The sequence below is a fragment of the Tympanuchus pallidicinctus genome, unplaced genomic scaffold, assembly GCF_026119805.1.
Source record: "Tympanuchus pallidicinctus isolate F22 unplaced genomic scaffold, pur_lepc_1.0 scaffold26, whole genome shotgun sequence".
Classification (NCBI taxonomy): domain Eukaryota; kingdom Metazoa; phylum Chordata; class Aves; order Galliformes; family Phasianidae; genus Tympanuchus; species Tympanuchus pallidicinctus.
This window is the reverse complement of record NW_026294743.1, coordinates 11,533,701-11,553,114: the sequence shown is the minus strand read 5'-3', so window position 1 is coordinate 11,553,114 and position 19,414 is coordinate 11,533,701. Positions and strand designations below refer to the sequence as shown.

Below are 19,414 nucleotides of genomic sequence, written 5' to 3'. Positions count from 1 at the left end.
CTGCTGCTTTAATGCATTAACAATGTATCTGAATCACCAAACACGAGTTATTTACAGCTTAAAAGAACAACACTTGACCTTTGACCAATGTCTTTATTATTCGACTTGTAAGTTGTAAACACAGAACTGCAGTACAGGGCAAACGAAAGAAGGAACACTTACTTACAGCTCTGTTTAGCCTTTTGCATGAGTTAGTGCATAGAATTCAACATTTAGGAATAAAAAAATCAAGCAAACATTTTAGCATAAGCTGCCTTCTCTTTCTCCTTTTGAGCTTTTATCTTCTGTTTGATTTTGAGTGTTTCTGTCTGGATAGCTGTTTGAAAAGAAAATCCATGGCACGGTTATAGCAATGTCTTTACATTAGGTTTCTCAGTATGTCAAGACCAGATCTCAGTGCTGCAAATACTACTTTATACACTAGCACTGCATTTCATTTTCTATTAGGTCAGATACTAACAGCAAACACACTCTGTCCCACGCTTTGTTTCACCTGCTAAGGTAACAGGTAGAGAAGGGTGTAAGAAGCACACTGTTGATATGCATACTGGATTTATGATGTAAAAATCTTTTCCTATTAGATGTTACTGCAACCTGGGGGTCACTAAGACCACTTTGAGCTGTGCTGTTGACCTCTGTACCTACATAAGCAGGTTGTGCAGGGCGCCAGAAGCATCAGTGCTGTACAAGAGCATGTTTCCATGTCAGCAGATCTGTGCTTAACACAGTGGCATTTTAAGTTTCAGCAGCCTGTAGGCGCCTCCATTTCAGCCATCACAGTGGTATGGTTTTCTATGTAAGTACTACCCTTTGTTACATTCTTCAAATAAGGAATCTGTAAGAAACAGCTTTATTTTTACCTTTGTCCTCAGGGGCGATTTCGTGAGCCTTTTTAAGATCAGCCTTAATAGAAAGAGAAATGTAAATGAATGTTCTGATTCAATGTTTATATTAAAATAATAATTATTATTAAATACTGTGATCATTACCAGTGCCTGATCGAGATCTTTTATTCCCTGCCATCCTTGAGCCCGTCTGTAGAGAGCTTTAGTATTCGCTGGATCTATTTGAAGAGCCTGTGGATTTAACAAAGTTGTCACGTTAACATGCAGCACTTCACAGCTCTCACCCCTACAAATGGCACCGTTCCCACCAGTAGACAATCTCCCTATTTGATTTGAGGGTAGGCTTTCAGAGATTACCAGGAGAAAAAAAAAAAAGCACTAGAATGTAACAGGCTCAATAGCTATCTAATCAGTTCTACTGCTGCTGTACCACGAGCAGGCTTTAGTCAAGGACCAGCATGCATTAAGATAAAATGGAACTGCATCTGTACAGCTGTCAAGGTGCTGCTGCAGTTCAAACTATCCTAAGCCTGAGGCTCAGTGTACAACTCTATATTACAGCTCCTTCCTCCACACACAAAACTGAAAAATGCTATCGTAAGTAAAACAGAATTTTGTTCCTATCCTTTGGTGAAAAAGCTTTTCACTAGATGACAAAAAGATGCATACAATCATACGATGCAGGAACCTTGTCTAGTCTCTGGACCTTTGCTGAGCTGGATGGTTTCATTGATAAGCACGTTCCAGCTGACATACATGACAGCATCAAAACAGGAAATAAAATGATGAAGACATTGTTCCACTTGTTTATCACTATTTGTTAAAGTGCTTCACTTAATTAGGCTACTTCCATTCTTTAAGAGCTTTATTTTCTTGCCTGTGAAAATCAGTGCTGTTTTCTTACTACAAAGGTAATTCTGTTGTACCTTTTTGAAAATACAGCTTTTTCTGATTTAGAGGAAATCTTTGTGTAAATGTGGGGCTTTATTAGTCTTATTAACTTTAAACTCATTAGGAAATCTAGACAATAGGAGCAGTATCCAGATGTATTTCCAATCCCTTCAGCATCAGCTCTTCCTATAAAGTAAGTATTGTTCTGGAAGTCCATCGTGATCTGTCTGCTGAAAGCCTAGAAGTCTTTGGAGTCCTGAGCTCAAGAAACGAGGTGCCTGCCCCACGTATATGAATGTAGCATTCCTTATTTGTAACTTACAGCTCATGTAAGGCAAGGTTTGTATCAACAGGTTTGGCTCTTTGTAATGTTATTTGGGCCAAACAGATTGGTTATTCAAGAAACTTTTGGCCGCAAGAAATCCTAACTAGAACTGCTTAATTTCTCATTAACAATTCCTTGAACTCTACTAGCTGTAGAAAACTGCTGTTCTGATTAAAATACTGATTTACATTTGTTATGACACCAAAACTACGTTACAGATAGCTACTCTAGTTATGGAGCTGCCTTCAGCAGTTTTGCAATCATAAGTACATATATATGTATTTTTGAGACTTGCAAGTATCGTGGTTTATAATTTGTATAACTAACACATGCTATTTTGATTTTTATCACTTTCTGGAGGACGGATGCCATATTACACTTGATTTCTTCCATCTGTCCATCCTGAATAGCCAGTTGTGAAAATTCTGCAGAAGGCCATCAGCAGGCAGAAGAGAGCCAGCTCTTCAAAAACACTTCAGTGTAGATGAGCTGAGACTCCTGCTTTCAGCAGGTAGCCCTACTGGATGCTCCTTATGATCCTCTACTAACAGATAAGTGTTCTAATACTCGTTTGCTTTTGGCTGTTTGCTTTCCAACATTTCAGAGTTAGATGAATTATTTCAAGTTTATTGATATGTACTCAGTTCTGTTTCCCTGTTTTCTTTTTTCTTGCCTCTAATTCTGTTTTTTCAATATTTCTATTTGTTTCCTTCCTTCTTTCTTCCCATTCAGCAATTTCATCACTAAACCCAGGAAGAGGGGTTTAGTTAGTTAGAAAGCTAACTTCAAGGAATAAAATACAAGCCTGCTGAATCTTCAAACAATCGTTTGCTCATAATCTTCTAAAAAATAGAATTTTTTTCATCGTGGACAATGAAACTCTTTATACTATAAACATTAGCTCTGTTGTAGGGAACAAAACCGACAACCCCCATGTGTTTTTTCCTGGCAGTAAGTAACAGCCCTCTTCCGCTTGTTGCTAGTAAGTCATTTACATTTCAAAACCTCTCTGAAAGGACCAATGCTAGAGACTCAGTAGTAATTTCACCATCTGCCTTTTGCTTTGTTGTCAGAGCAGGGTGTTGTCATGAGACTCTTTAAAAAAGCACTGCGGTTTCAGTCTCCACTCTCTCCACAGGCTAATCGTTAATCAAATTACTCAATGCTAATTTTACCTCTGAACAACTTTCAATGGCTCCCTGCCAATCGGACAGTTTCAGTTTACAAGCGCCAATGTTTAAGACACAGCTTAACCCGATGGTCTTCAGCTTTGGCTTGTCTCCCTCCTCTGCCACCGCTTCAGAAGCTTCTACATACCTGGAGAAAAACAGGTTCACAAAGAACACGCGTTACTGTTGCGGCTTCAGTTTTGTTCTGCCCTCAGCTAACTTTCCACAGTTAGGCACCAGCTGCCTTCTCTAAAGTGGCGTTTTTAATGCAGTTGCCACTCCATTATTACAAATATTTTTGCACCACAATATATGAGACTTATCCTAACAAAAGGTGAAATTACATGTGACTGTAAGAAGACAAGAGGAACGTGCTCCTGTCCCCACGCTGTACTAACAGTATCTTTTTTTTTTTTTTTTTCTTAGAAAAGACTGTTTAGATGGCACTAAACCACTAGAATTTATCTCTGTGACTGTTTATGCCCAACGACCATATTGCTTACCTGTGTCTATCACAGGTGAACTGGCAGGTAAGTTGTATTTTCTTTTACTCAATTTACAATGTGCCAATGCTGGCAGGTTTTGTTTCAAATGTCAAAGGTCTGTTGTGGATACAAAAGTTCTGACTCTTTCAATGACCTACTGACAGAACTTTTGGTTTCAAAATACACAAAGCCAGTTGACCAAAATCATGTTTGCAGACACTCATGTTTTAATTGCGCCATGTGTTCAATCTTTGCAGATTAGTGCCAATGCAATTTCAGTTTTGTATTCCTCTCTTTTGAGTAGTAGATGGTTTGTAGATCATTTTGGAGTATAGAAATAAGCCATGTTTAAAATACAAATGAGACACGTTGATTTGTCTGTTTGCTGTGCATCATGCAAGATATGAAGCCAGGAGAGAGAACAAAGGTGCAAAAGCAGTGGAAAACAATAAGTAAATTAGTATGTTCAAAGCAAATAGAGTACACCTATGGGATCTAGACATCACACTAAAGCATGAAAGACCACAGCCACTCCAGAAACAAAATTAGATCTCTCAAGTCAAATAAATCTCTAAGCTCAGTATGAAGGGAAACGAGGGAATAATACATTTGCATGAAAACCTGTGAATTCTTACATTAAAAACAACTGGTTAAGCATCATTAAGATGGGAAAATGAAGAACTGGAGGTTAGAATGGAATCTAAGAAAGAACACACAACGCAAGGCTGCTTTTAAAGCATCGCTGCCAGATGCTGTTGTTGTTTGCTAGGTGAGTTGTAACTAAGACAAGGGAGCTGCCTCTGGTGAGAGCTGTCAGAACTATTCCATACTACCTAAAGTATGAGACTTTATGACAGAACTGTGGGGCATGTCCACTCAAGTATGAAAACAGGTTCCAGCTCTTCTTTATGGGTAGAACAGATACGTCTTGTTAGAGAAGCTGCTTTCTATTCACTAGGATAAATAATTAGTATCAAAAAGAGGTCTACACAGACTGAAAGAGCCTTTGTCAGATGTGTTCATGTTGGCATGACAACTAAATGTGAGCGATGGCATAATTATACCTGTTACTTTTCTTAGAATAGTTGGTTAAAACGCAAAGTTCCTTAAGGCTCATTCCAGCCTTTTTTCTTTATGATTTCTAGAAAGTTTCTGTGTCAATCAGTTATTTCACATTTGCTACTGAAGTGTGAAAAGATTCTTGACACCAGAAATTGCATCTTGAGTTATTATCTATAATTAAAAGATGAATTTTTATGCTTCAGGAAGACATCACTTGTATGAAATCTAGTAATTTAAAACACAGCATTAAGTGTTCCTGAACACAATTTCTTTTACTGATGTTACTGCTGATAAACCAGTGATTATAAAGCAAGTTGAAGGCCAGTATAAAGTTACTGGGAGAACCATTGAAATGAAACTAATATCATGATAAAGGAGCAGAATGGGAACAGAACCACGAAGGTTATGATTTTGAAGGCAAGTCTGATTTATACCTGGAGTCAGGATGATGGCATGGTGCCTCAAAATAAAAAACAGTAGCAAATAGAGCATCATGTTAGGGAGCGTCCTGTCTTGAACATGGCAATCTCCTAAACCTACTGATTATTAGAAATCTGAGAAGTATCTCCCTTTTTTTTTTTTTTATAGAATCATAGAATAGCTCAGGTTGGAAAAGACCTTAAAGAACATCAAATCCAACCACAACCCAACCATCCTACCCCAACTCTAACAGCCCTCTGCTAAATCATGTCCCTGAGCACCGCATCCAAACAGTTCTTAAACACATTCAGGGATGGGGACTCAACCACCTCCCTGTGGAGCCCATTTCAGTGCTTCACAACCCTTTCTGTAAAGGTTTTCCTGATATCCAACCTAAACTTACTCTGGCCATTTCCCTTTGTCCTGTCACCAGTGAGAAGAGACCAAACCCGCTATCCCTGTAGGCACCCTTCAGGTATTGCAAGAGAGCAATAATGTCTCCCCTCAGCCTCCTTTTCCCCAGACTGAACAGCCCCAGTTCCTTCAGTCTCTCCTCACAGGCCATATTCTCCAAGCCCTTCCCCAGCCCTGTTGCCCTTCTCTGGACCTGCTCCAGCACCTCCATGTCCTTTCTGTACTCAGGTGCCCAAAACTGAACACAGCGCTCGAGGTGAGGCCTCACCAGTGCTGAGTACAGGGCAGGATGACTTCCCTGGTCCTGCTCACCACTCCATTCCTGATCCAAGCCACGATGCCATTGGCCTTGGCCACCTGGGCACACTGCTGGCTCACATTCAGCCCACTGTCCAGCAGTACAACAAGGTCCCTTTCCATCAGGCAGCTTTCCAGCTATTCTTCCCCAAGCCTGTAGGGTTTGCCTGGGATTGTTGTGACCAAAATGCAAGACCAGTTGCATTGATCCAGTTTACCTTGGCCCATTGATCTAGTCTATCCAGGTCCCTGTGTAGAGCCTTTCTCCACTCTGGCAGATCAACACTACCTCCCTCCCTCTTTTCTGTTCTGAACACCCAGTATACTATCGCACTTCTCTTCTTAGGTATGCACCAGCTCAGCAGGAGCATTAACAGAGGAACATTTAGCCAATTCTAAACAATGCTTATTGCCTATAGCTCTCACCTAGCAGTAAGCAGAAGATCTACATGAGCAAGTAGCTAAAACTCCACCAAATGTCTTCCAAGCTCTGAAAGTTATTGTTTAGAACAACAACAACAAAAAAAGCAGAGCACCACGCATTTTTTAAATGCACATACAATTGCTTGATAGCAATACTGATTTGGATTACAGGAACTACCTCATTTAAGGATGATAGCCTTACCGTAAACTTTTACTATACTTTTTAGCTGCCACTGCCCAATTCTGCGATTTGAAGAAAGTATTTCCTATATTCTTTATGTCTTCTGCTATGGCCACAATCTTGTCAACCTAATAGATGGAAAATATAACAGATAAATTTGTTGTGAAAATAGTCTTGGCTTACCTAATTTTTAACAGTAGGATTCCGTGTCCATTCTCTTTCACAGACTCCTATGAACTCTCAGAAGTATTTCAGTTTTAGATCAATCCTAGCTTCAAACCACTCCTGTAATATTCTCTACTTTATGGTATGCAGTAGAAAGATTAAACTCGTAATGGGTTTTCTACAGCGTAAAGGAGAAAACACCAGAGATAACACAGCAGTTCAACCTTCCCCTACATGCTCTATAGAGCAGCGTTGATCGTTATTCATAGAAAGAATTATATCTCTAAAATCAAAGCACTCATCAAAGACAGCTTTATTTGCAAGGATATTTCACCTTCTGTCTCTGAAAATGGCACCTGAACTCTGCACATTCTAAACTAAAAGTTCTACCAACACACATTTCATTTATTTTTCTCAAAACACTTCAAACTTCTATGGAATGAGAAAAGTGCCTGTGTGCATCAAATCCATCATTTCTATTTTTCCAGTGTGGCACATACTTCAAGTGTATAGCAGCACCTAGCTACTATATACTAAAAATATTTGTAAGGCTTGGTCCTTTGCTATTTTTTGTAAGGCAACATTTTAAGGGTGGATATTTTAAAAGCTGCATAAAGTGCATATGTATGATGTTAAGTTAGTTGTCTCTTGGCTGGAAATCTAGTAATTACAACTTGCCGCTACAGCACAAGCAAAAAATGAGTAAAAAGAAATGAACAGAAGAAGAAATAAGTGCAATATTGTGCTGTTAGTTACTGGGAAAAAAAAAATCAATTGTAATTAGCACTGAATAAAGAGATAGCAGTTTCCTTCCCCAGCATTCACTGTCCTGAAAGTGGACATTACCAGTCAGTCAGGATCCTGATTATTAGAAATAAAGGCTGAGTGAATGCCACTGCAGACACCATGTAGCTCGGAGTACTTACAGGTCTTGCACTCTGTAAAATAAGTAGCTTGAAAGAAAAATACTTACATCCTTTAAGTCTACATCTGAGTCTTCTGGAAAATCTGGATAAGCGTCTCCTGAACCATCCTGGGGAACAATTCCCCAGTCATCTCCCTCCTTTAGCTCTCCACATTCTGCAATGACACACAGCTGGGAAAGAAAAAAACTGTCAATAACAGTTTTGCTTATTAAAACAGCTCCGTCCCCTCCCACCCTCAAAAAAGCTCCATCTCATCCCTAGTTGCCTTAGATTTTGCTTACCTTAGCAGGATTTTCTCCATTTACTTCAATGTTTTCTAGTATCTTTACAACACCCATTCCTTTGATCACTTGGCCGAAGACCACGTGTTTACCATCCAGGTGTGAAGTGGGCACTGTTGTAATAAAGAACTGGGAGCCATTAGTACCAGGTCCTGCATTGGCCATGCTCAGCAGCCCTGGTTTATCGTGCTGCATTTGAAAGAAAAAAACAAAAACAATATGTCACAACCAACATATACAAAATCACTGTAATATATGTCGCAAGCACAGACACAATAAGGTAAATCAGTTACACTCAGTTGGCTGCTAATCTTACTTATCATGGCCAAAGGGGGCCAACACCCAGTCCTGCTTCTCTACTTGCCACCCACTGTTCCAGCAAGCAGAGCCACTCGCACGTGACTTGAGGCTCTTAACATTTCTTGTCTGCTTCTTGTACAGTCAGTGCACCCCACCGAATTGGAACAGAGATGTGAATGTCTCACCTTGATTTTTTGTTGTTTTTTTTTTTTAAATTAGAACTAACACTGGGCATTGCTAAATGCCTAACATACAAAAAGCCAACAGTAAGCTCTGGCGATGCGTTACGCATGCACATTTTGTCTGTAAAGACTCAGAGCACGTCAGGAAGTTTCAGATGGACGTGTGGTGGCTCTGACCTTCAGAACATTTCCACACAACTCCATTTTGTTTGGGGCCAAGTCTCAGCATCAGTCCCACAAAGAGTCCTGCTTATCAACAAAACTCTTAATAACTTCATCTTAAAATGCACGCGTTTTCTTGTTTGGAAAAACAATGCAGATAAAGTGGCTGTGCCATGATGGTTCCAGCTTTCATTTGGTATGCTTGCAAAGCAAGTGAAAAGTCTGGAAAAATCAGACTGTGACAGATCCTCAGCTTGCAAACTCTGGCACAATAACATGGGCTTCACGACTGCAAAAGGGGAGACTTGCACAGTGACACAGCCATTAGCTGGAGACGTAACACAAAAATAACCTTCTGGGAGTAGTCAGGCTTGGTAAGCTTGCCACTGACCAAGTCTTGCAAATGATTCCAGTTCACAGGTTAACTATACAAATACAACAAAATCAAAAAGATAGCAGCTGGGTTGTCCAGCATGAACAAAAGCAGCCGACTGTTGGCCAGGCAGTGGTTTGAAGATGCTGTTCAGGATTGCTAGATACTAAGTGCACTGTCCAGTGAATTTCTGTAGAGGCAAGTTAACTCCAACTAAAATCCTAACAGACTTTGTCAAGCAACCCACAATGAGGAGACTGGGAAACAAATGCTGTACCAGACCCAATGAGCTCTCCAGCTTATCACTGACACACTGATAACTTTGGCTACAGAAGCACAGAAGCAGGGCTTGTTTTCACTCCATTCAAAATCATCCCCAGATTACAAGAAAGCAGTGATGCCGAAAGATGTCCTTCATCAGAGTGCTACGCAGTCCTCCCACAAGGCCCAACGTTTAAGCCAGATAACCTTAGTGCAGCAGTGCTGGGGCACCAGCAGAGGAAACGTTGGACTTAAGCGAACATCCCACGGCTGTAACTGATGGAACTGCACTGGGGGCTTGTTCCAACCACTGGACAGCGATGCCTGCCAACTGTTCAGTTGCTGCTGTGGTGGGGTCTCACATAGCAGGACAGCTAAACACCGCTGGAAATCCACAAACCGAATGAAATTACACTTTCCAATAGAGTACCTTATAATGAAAGTTTTCATCTTCAAATTTTTCGCCGTATATACTTTCTCCACCTGTGCCATTTTGATTTGAGAAATCTCCACCCTGGACCATGAACTGTTTAATTACTGCAAAAGAAAATGATTTTTATTGTTTATTATAGCAGCAAGTCAGGAAAGGCACAAAGATCGATGCTTATGGGAACTTCAGACGACTTACTTCTATGGAAAGGGCACCCTTTGTAATGGAGGGGTTTTCCGGTTGTCGGCCCCGTTCCTTTCTCTCCCGTACATAACGCGCGGAAATTTTCGGCAGTTTTAGGTACGATGTCGGCAAACAACTCAAAGACGATTCGTCCGACTGGAAGGACGGAGAGAACACGATTAACGCGTCAGTCCTGCCTCGGGACGGTGCTGCACCGCGTACCGCAGGGCAAAGGGAATCAAACGTTTCAGAAGGGCCTGCTTTCATTTTGACCGCCGTCACACGTCGCAAATGGCCGGCACAGGGGCTGCCGAGGCACGGCCGAGGTTCCCGCCGTCCCACGCTGATGGCGGCTGATGGCGGCCGCGCCGCACGTGGAGGCGCGCGGGGCCACGCACGCGGCACCGCCCCGCTCTCGCTCGGCTCCGGCGCGGCTGCCATGTTGCCTTTCTGCCCGTCCCCCCCCCCGGCTTATCGATTCCGGCAAGGCACGAACGGCGAGGAGCCCACCACCCCGCCGTGCGATTCCCCCGCGCCGCTCCGATCCCCTCCTCGCTCCGAGACGAGCCCGCTCCCCGGCTCCGCAGCGCTCGCGCACGTCCCGAACGCTCCGCGCCCGCCGCGCCCACCTCGCTCTCCCCCGATGTCTACATCGAAGAAGGCGCGGGGGTTGCGAGGGTTGCCGGGCCGCTCCGCAGGGGACGGGTGCGACATTCTGCAGCCGCCCGCCGTTCGCTCTGGCTCCGCCCGCTGCTCCCCCCGTTCCGGCCGCCGCGGGGCCGCGGCCCGCTCCGCCCACCGGCGACAGTGCGACGAGTGGCGGCCGCGGGGGCTGGGGAGCGCTGTGCTGCTGTGTGGGTGCGCGGGGAGAGGGGGAGGGAGGTTCCCTAATTTAGCGTGGGTTTACGGTCAGAAATGGTTGGAAACGCTGACTGAAAGGTCTGAGAGCAAAATCCTTCTCAAATCGTGACTATCGCAATAGGCGCTCTGTAGCAGACCGTCTCTCTCAGCCATTCGTGTTTGAGGCAAACCATCCCTCCCAGCCACCAGTGTTGGACGGGGGCTGCGGAAGCCACCAGGAAAGGCAGACTCTCCTCACAGCCTGATTCCCGGCCCGAAAGGAGAAATGCGGTAGCCCTGATATTAATAACCCTGCAGGACCTACGCTGCGCGCTGATGGTTCCCACAGCCGCCGTGCAGATGTCGGTTGGAGGTGATCGGCACCAAGTGCTCTTGTGTGTCACATCTGGGAAGCCTGGACAGAAGGAAAAGTCATCCAGGCAGCATCTGGGAGCACTTAGCGAGGAATTAGTGGAACCACGCGAAAGCATTCTGTTCTCTGAGCCAGGCCGTGCAGCTGTGTCAGGGATTTCACATGCCCCAGTGTCAGAGGCCACCAGCGCCGTGAGCCACGTGCAGGTCAGCAGGCATCAGGGCGCAGGCTGGATTCCTTCGTCATTACACTTCGCATAGGCGAGGTGCAGAGAGGCAGGACTAACAATATCACCCAGGTGGAATGGTCAAGCCGTGAGGACGGTAGTCTTTGGCAGATGTCAGAGTGAAGTGCGCTGTGTGTGTGTCCTCCACAAGAGCTGCTGGCAGCTTGCATTCGGGAAGAAGCAGTGATTCATTCCTCCAGCAGCAGGCTCACACACTGCTGCAACCATGTTCCTGGCCAAGCTGGAACAGTTTATACTCCAGATTAGTAATTCGTATTACAGTAGTTGCTCAGAAGTCCCCACGTGCAATGTACTTTAGAGGCAATCCGTGTCCCAAGCAGCTTGCAATCCACCAGCTGTGTCTGAGCTAAAGGCAAGAGAAAGATTAAGGGAAAACAAATACTGCTCTGCTCATTTTGAGATGTGAGCTGAACAGGAGGGAATTGAAGCAACCTTTTCTGAGTCATTAGAGGAGACTGGAAAGTACATGAGCCAAGTGAGTACCTCTCCAGGTATCGGTGTGTAGCCTGGGACAGACTGTAAAACAAAACGTGCAGTGTGACTTCTGACAAGACTTTTCAGAGCGATGTTCTTGTGCTGTGTTGACAGACACCGTGAGCAAGCGTGTCCTGTTACAGTGGAACCTGGCAAATGCTGCTCCACAGAACAACCTGTAAAATTAGGATTGCTTACGATTGCGTAGGTTGACAAACACGTGCATGTTCACAGTAAGAGTTCTGGTTATTATTTGTTTGGGTTATTGGTTTGGGTTTTTTTGTTTGTTTGTTTTCATTTTTGTTTTTTGTTTTTTGCCTCCATATTGTATTTGAAAACAGAAGCTCTTAAGAACCTCCCCATAGAGGAATGCTTCAGCTCGGCACAGAAATGCCTTGGCTAGGGATGCTAACAGCCATATCAGTTTGTGTAAGGCTAATGGTTTCTCACCTGCTTACACTGTAACCAGCTGACAGGCAGCTGAAGCACACACACAGCCCTCCCCATCTTTCCTGTAGGCCTCTCTCAGGTCCTGGAAGGCCACTATAACATTCTCCAAAGCCTTTTCTTCTCCAGACTGAAGACCCTCAGCTCTCTCAGCCTGTGCTCATAATGGAGGTGCTCCAGCCCTCTGATCATCTTCATGGCCATCCTCTGGACCTGCTCCAACATCTCCATGTCCTTTTTGTGCTGGGGAACCCAGAACTGGACACAGTACTCCAGATGGGTTCTCACGAGAGCAGAGCAGAGGTACAGAATCACTTCCCTCAACCTGCTGGTCTTCTCTTGATGCAACCCCAGGATACAGTTGGCCTTGTGGGCTGCAAGCATGCTTTGTTGGCTCACATAGAATTTTTCATCAACCGACATCCCCCCAAATCCTCTGCAGGGTTGCTCTCAAGCTACTCTCTGCCCCATCTGTATCTGTGCTTGGGATTCTTCTCAGCTGAATTAAAACACAACAGTAACCAAAGAAAGAATCCTATGTTCTTGCCTCACCATGCTTTAATAAGCAAAGTGTCTGCAGCACTGAGATGCCAGAAATTGAAAGAGAAGTCAGGCAGGTACTGGTCACTGACTTTCACATCATTTAGTTAAGAACCAGGCAAAAATAGGAACGCTTTTTAATTGCTATTTTACCTCTGCTTAGTGCATGCTGTAGACATGACCAAGCAGGGCATCACACAGGACCTTGGGATGTGTAGAGGCACAGCAGCATCGCCATGGCTGCTGTTAGTGGTACAAGGCAGGGCTGGGATGAAGGAGAGGTGCAGCGGAGTGTAGGCTGCCCTCTGGGTGCTGGTGTCCATGTGCTGGGGTGGGACATTAACTCTGTAGCTGGGCTCTGTGCTCTCTCTTTTGGTACATATGTATGTCCTGTATGGTACTGTAATTCCATGTAAGTGTATGATGCTATTTACTGTTGCTATTGATCACAGAGACATTAAAATATCCAGTTAGGATAACTATTGTTAAGATACAGTAAGCATGATGTGGGTAGGATGGAGTCCAAGATGAAGCACGTTGACACGGATTTAAAGACAAGAGCACAGCCTGCAAATAGGAAGTTCCACAGTGGATTTTGACTTTGAAAATCTAGGGTAGGGGAATCTCTTGCTAAGCTTTGGATGAAGTCCCAGGCAGGAGGCTGAGAAACACAATCTGTGAATGCTGACAGTCCTGCTGTATGGAGGAACCAGGCAGGTCGTAGGCAAGTGCCTGAACATCCACAGGCACTTCTTCAGGCACTTCTGTACCTTTGCTTCAGGAAACCTGACAGAATACGTAAGTAAAAGCAGTGAGTGATTACAAAGGGCTGCAAATACCTCTAGCCTGTACACAATTCTTCCCAAACTTCAATATTTGTATTGTGGTGATTGAGAGAAGAGATCCTTTATCTGATCTTCCTGTTTTTTAATACCGAAGACTGTTAAAAACTGAACATTTCATACATCAATAATTACTGGTGGTTTTGAAACAGTTTCCCTACATTATTGCTTCTCTTTAGACTTTCCTTTTTAAATGACTATCTCTTCCATGTAAAAAAAGAGAGAAACTGCTTATCTATATTAAGGCAGCATCTCTGTGGCATTTTTCAGAGGCTGGGAAAAGTTGCTGCAGCAACAGCACACATTACATAATGCTCCATTCGGTGAAGGATGATGGAGCTGCTTTGCAGGAGCTGCGGTCCCAGGCGCTCTGTTGCTGTCAGTCTCTACCCCTGCCTGAAAAGTGGAATGCATTTTGGAATAGGCTTTTAAAGTTCTCTGTGGAGAGTAATTTAGACTCACTGTGCTAAACAGTAGTAATAACGATATGCAGAGGCAATAATTCTAGACATTAATGGATAACACATTTTCCTCGGCGGCAATAAAAATCAGATTGGATTTATTTTACCGAATCCAAAATGCAGCTGATGCTTTACAAAGTGTAGCAAGATTTAATCTGCCCTTGTGAAACTTCACGCAGCGCAAATCACTGAGCAGTAAGTAATTACCAAACATCCTCGGTTAGTGAGCCTTTGGAAAAACCTTCATGTTCCGGCTTCATTCTGTGGTCGCTCCAAAGCCTCGTTCTCACAAGGAAGCTTTAGGAATGCTTGGGACTGAGGGATGGAAAGGAAACAGTTGTAATGGAACTCCAAGTTTCATCTGGGGCTCAGCGACGGCGAGGCTGATGTAGGAGAGTGGGATTTTAAGTCAGTTTGTGCTGGCTATATAGCCTAGTTCCTTTTCAGGAGAGAGTCTTCAGAGAGATTTATGGTCTGTGGAGCACAGAAACGCCCAAACATCCAGATATTCCTGCATTTGGTGGATCTTTTGAATGTACTGACAGCTTTCTAAGGCAGTGTCATATTTTTCTAAGATTTTTAAGAATCGATCTCCTTTTGCGTCCCAAGTTTCATCAATCACAATGTGCCCTCCCTGCCCCTTAGGAGATGTTGTAAATGAGGTTTGGATTCTCCTGCGCCACATTTTTATTTCATGTATTCTAAGGAGAGTGAGGGCTGTGGAAATACTATCTTGCTGTAAACGGTCGTTGCCTGGAAGATGGTGTGGCATTTTTGAATCTGCTCATATTTTGCACTCCTGGGATAGTAAAAAGTCACTGTGTTTTCTTTGCCAGGTCTTCTTTGCAGCCAAGCTCGATTCAGGATGGGGTAGTGCATACGGACTATGACAATTATTCTCAGATAAAACTAAACCAGGCCTTTTGTTGCAGAAACACATTCGATGCGCTCCAGCCACCGCCAATCATTCTAGCCACAGGAGCAGCCTACAGCCAGTCCAAAATAACACCCAGTGAAGTGTTCATGATGTGGGCTTTGGGCTCTCCAAGCCAACTGGTTCAGTCTGCGTTTCTTCCCTCACTGGCCACCACCACTTTGACGCGGCCCCGCTTGATGTGCTGGCAGTCACAGCATTTGCAACTTGAAGTCTCCCAGGACTGTTCTGTGAGAATTACAGTGCAGTGTTTATTTCTGGATCTGGCTGCCCAGCTCCTCGCTGACATCGTCTGCTCTGCCAGCCACGATGGCTGTCATTTCATATAGCTGCACCCTGCTGCTCACTCCCTCGCAGGGCGCTGTGCCCTCGTGTTTCTGCCCTTCTTTGATGGGTTGGACTGGCAGTAACGACTGGGTGCAGGTGGTGATGGTGGTGGAAATGAAGACCTAAAAGCAGTACGTTGGGGGCTCAGTTTCATGGATAAAGCAACTGAGAACCTTCGGAATGGTGATCCCTTCTGACGTGGTCAGCTGAGCGTTTTCCAGATTCAGCCATGTTTCAGAGGGAGGACCTGATCAGGCCAGCGGGCTGTCACCTCCTGGCTTTTATTTTAAAGATACACCAGCTACTCCTGACACTGGAAAGTTGGCTCCAAGGCGCAGGCTGTCCGTGTCTTCTGGCACTGCTGGATGTTGAGGTGATGTCAGGTTTTGTGATGGCCCTGCGTCTGCCTTGCCATTCTCCATGTCCTGTCTCCTAGTTTACTGAAGAAGAGTGGGATTCTGCTTTACTTTGCTATTGCTCAGCTGGTTAAAGGTGAGCGTTTGGATTTATGTTCTCTTAGTGGCTGGGTGGACATAGGGTCCTGCTGGTGGACAAGACCACACGTAGAGCTATCAGAGAGCATCCAAAGGAGGGCTGCAGAGGTGGTGAAGACTGTGGAGGGCAAATTGTATGAAGAGCACCTGAGGTCCCTCGGTTTGTTCAGCCCAGAGCAAAGGGGGCTGAGGGGAGGCCTGGTGGTGGCTACAGCTCTGAGCTCGGCTCCCAGGGCCTGAGGGAGACAGCATGGAGCTTTGTCAGGGGAGGGGCAGCTGGGGGATAGGGAAAGGTTCTTCAGCAGAGGGAGGTGGGCACGGAACAGGCTGCCCAGGGCCCTGAGCTGCTGGAGTTCAAACAGCATTTGAATACCTCTCTCAAACACAGGGCTGGAATACTGGGTGTCCAGGGTGGAGCCAAGGGTTGGACTCGATGACCCTTAGGAGCCCTTCCAGCCTGGGATGCACTGCATTTCTATGAAACCAGCCACATTAGGCAAACACAAATAGAGGCACATCAGAATGGCATTTGGGTTATAACTTAAGGCATAAACGTACCCACGTGCCCGCACGCGCAGAGATGCGTTATAGACGTGCATTATACATACACGCGCGCCCGCATATTGCCACGAGTACAAAAACACGCGTGGTGCACGGAACACAGCTCAGCCGCGGGAGCTGCCCGCACGCACGCAGCCGCGCGGGGCTCGTGTCTCTTTAAGGCTGGCTCCCGGCGCTGGGGGCGGGGTCTGGCGCGCTGCCCAGCCAATCGGAGCCTTCCGTGGGGCGCGGCGCCTCCGCGTCCGCGTCCCCGCCGGTGGGCAGCGGGCGCTGTCAGGTGACGGGCGGCCGCCGGCGCCCCTCGCCTCCTCCGCGCGATGCTGGGCGGCTCCGCGCGAACGAAGCCGCGGCCGCCCTCCGCCAACTGAGCCGCTCGGCGAGGGGCCGCGGGCGGGGCGGGGCGGCAGCATGGCCCCCACTCTGCTGCAGAAGCTCTTCAACAAAAGGGGCGGCGGCGCGGCGGCCCCCAGCGGCCGGGCTCCGGGGGAGGGACCCGCTTTCAGGTAGGGGAGCGGCGGAGCGCGAGGTTGAGCGGCGTTCGGGCGGCTGGGTCGCAGGGCCGGCGCTTTGGCCGCCTTCTTGTTACGGAGCGGGGCTGGGCTATGTGGGGCAGCCGTAGCGCCCTGCTGCTCGCTGTGTGCGGCGCGTAAGGTCTAATCGAGGCTCTCCGTTGGAAAGAAGGCATGTTTTCCGTGCCTGCCCTGTTGTTTTGCTCCGGTCTTACCGAGTGCTTTGTATCAGAGCCCGGCGCTCCGTTCCTTCCCTTGGACGCATTGAGAATGCCCACGTTTCCCTGCATAGCGTATCCCCTGTTAAAAGCTGTGTTTCTTCTATCTGCAGTATCTTATGAGCTTAGGGCCTATATATTTCTTTTTCCTGCTCGCTGGGTAAGATATTCCACACTGGTTTCGTGGTGTGTAGATGGCATGGCTCTTAAAAGTAGTAATAATTACAATTTTATTGTGGGCACTCATCACTCTTTAGTGTCCATCCCAGGAAATCCTTTACTACCTGAATCTTGATTAGGTTTTGGCATCTTAAAGGTTTTGGGGGGACATTTTTTGCGGTTTTTTTTTTTGTTTTTTTTTTTTAATGTTAATATTGCATTAAAATTCTTTCTCACAACTTCCAAATGTGCTGCAATATATATAATTCATTTTTCTAGTGGTCTTTTAGTGACCTGCAGGATTATAATGAGTGGATCTTAAAAGCAACATTCTTAATAGGCTTTCTGTTGAACATTAATTTCTGATTGAATGGCCGTATGTGATTGGAAGTAGAAGTGAAGTCTTAATCCTTTGGTAACTTCTGTGTTAAGCATATTGTGCTGGTCAGTGTTAGAGGCAGAGAGGCAGGATCGCTTTCTGGTCTAATAGCAAGCCTGTATTTTCAAGGATTTTAGTAAGTTTAGTAGTTAATGAGAGCATTCCGCATTTGGTGTGTGTTTTGCTGTATGTAAATCTGTAGGACCAGTGGTTATCTGTATCCTTGGCCCTTGGATCGTTACAGAACTCTGAAAGCCTGAGTGTCTTCATGTGTGCCCCTCACCCAAAGCAGGAACAGACTTGCTGAAGAAGATTCCTGTAGATAATAACTCCCCAAGTTTACCTCATATGACAACTTTTTTTCCCTCTCAGTACATTTTATGATGTTCCCTGGATGAGAGGAGAAGCTTTGTTGCAGAGGGCACTGGACCAGACTTGAGGCCTGTGTGTGAATAGTACTGCTTGTGCTGTTTTCCTTTCGTTGGAGCTACAACTTGACCGAGCATCACAGCTGCTTCCTCTCTTTGGTTCTGGAGAGAAAAGCAAGCTGCCTTGGATGCTGCTTACCAAGATGAGCTGGCACAGTCTCACAAGCAAAGAGAGCTGTGGTGCCTATAGCTGAATGTTGAGCCACATGAAATGGTTCTTGGCTGCAGGAGCATTAACGTTCTAATTTGGACCAGGAGCACTCTTTTAAAGAAATCCTCTCAATTGTCCCCGCTTACAGAACTTTGGCTCCCATAGCTAAGTGGCTTCGTTGTGCAAACTGCATTCCTGTTGGACTGAGTGAAATTAGAAAGTGCTCCAACCACTGAATGTTCAGTCCTTGGAGCAGGCTGCTGCTGAAACACACAACCTCACAACATGCACGGTGTGGGTGTCAGGTCCTTAGCACCAATTATTTTATTGCTCTGCGTGGATCTAGTCCTGCTGGGCTGCACTGCGTGCTAATGGGAACACAGCCCTTACCTGCTGGGTGAGAAGGAGGTAAACACGGGGTGTAGGCTTTAATGAGGTGCTGTTAGGATAGCAGGACTTAGTGCTGGCCTGAACCACCCTGCAGAATAATGGCACTACAAGGTGGCGAAAGGGCAGCGTGTGGAACTGTAGAATATCTGATTTCTCTTCAAAAAAGATAAAAGCAGCTGGGGAGCAGATGGGTACTCGTGACATGACGTTGTATTTGTTATAAGCAGTTTTGAACACACATCTTCAGCTTCTGTTCTTCATTACTACTGGTTTTTTGCTTCCCTTAAGTAAAAATATCTGCACATGTGTGTAGATACGTATTTCTTATTTGCTTATCAAATGTGACTTCCCTTCCAAGATAGACTTAGAGTAGTTTGTACAGATTTTGGAGTGCTACCAGGTTCACGTGCAGCAGAAGAGCGGCTATTAGGGCAGGAACAAAGCATCCTCCTCCCCTAGAATTTCTAATTGAATAACCACAAAGTTTACGTCGAGGCTAGAATGTCTCAAGGGCTAAACAAGTTAGTGTTGGTTTTGGGTGGCTTTAAGAAGGTTAGCTGTTGTGGATAGCTTGCTCTTCAGTTTGCAGCAGTTTGTAGTTCTCGCTTGGCTCTGGGATGAGACCACACAGCAGTGTTTTGCTGTACTTTCAAACACAAAAGATTGAAGCTGTCTCAAGCAGAGGGCTGAGATTTCACAGTAGTTTCATATTTTGTGTGGTTTGTAGCTGTTTTTGATTATGAAGCACCTGTATCCAGGGATATAAAAATGAAAGGACGTATACTTGAGATTGCTCTCTCGTTGGAAAATATGTAATTTTTGTGCTGCAACCACTGATAAGATTTATTTTGTATGTTTTGTGAAG

At 45.3% G+C, this 19,414-nt stretch overlaps 2 protein-coding genes across 3 annotated transcripts in view; one reads left to right on the top strand and one right to left on the bottom strand.

The window, feature by feature from the left end:
* Positions 1–73: 73 nt before the first annotated feature.
* PPID (peptidylprolyl isomerase D) lies at positions 74–10,545 on the bottom strand. Its single transcript, XM_052690403.1, has 10 exons — positions 10,405–10,545; positions 9,791–9,931; positions 9,593–9,699; positions 7,885–8,073; positions 7,651–7,773; positions 6,534–6,640; positions 3,237–3,378; positions 990–1,076; positions 861–903; positions 74–316 (listed from the first exon to the last, which is right to left on the bottom strand). Exons 1-10 carry the CDS (start codon positions 10,487–10,489, stop codon positions 228–230), a joined length of 1,113 nt encoding a protein of 370 aa, XP_052546363.1. The 5' UTR covers positions 10,490–10,545; the 3' UTR covers positions 74–227.
* Positions 10,546–16,592: 6,047 nt separating this feature from the next.
* The window catches only part of FNIP2 (folliculin interacting protein 2), a 46,830-nt gene continuing 44,008 nt past the window's right edge, over positions 16,593–19,414 (top strand). For both annotated transcript variants that reach the window (XM_052690333.1, XM_052690330.1), the window contains exon 1: positions 16,593–16,818. In XM_052690333.1, the coding sequence (XP_052546293.1) occupies positions 16,724–16,818 (95 nt within the window). In that variant the 5' untranslated portion in view covers positions 16,593–16,723. The remainder of the gene's footprint in view (positions 16,819–19,414) is intronic.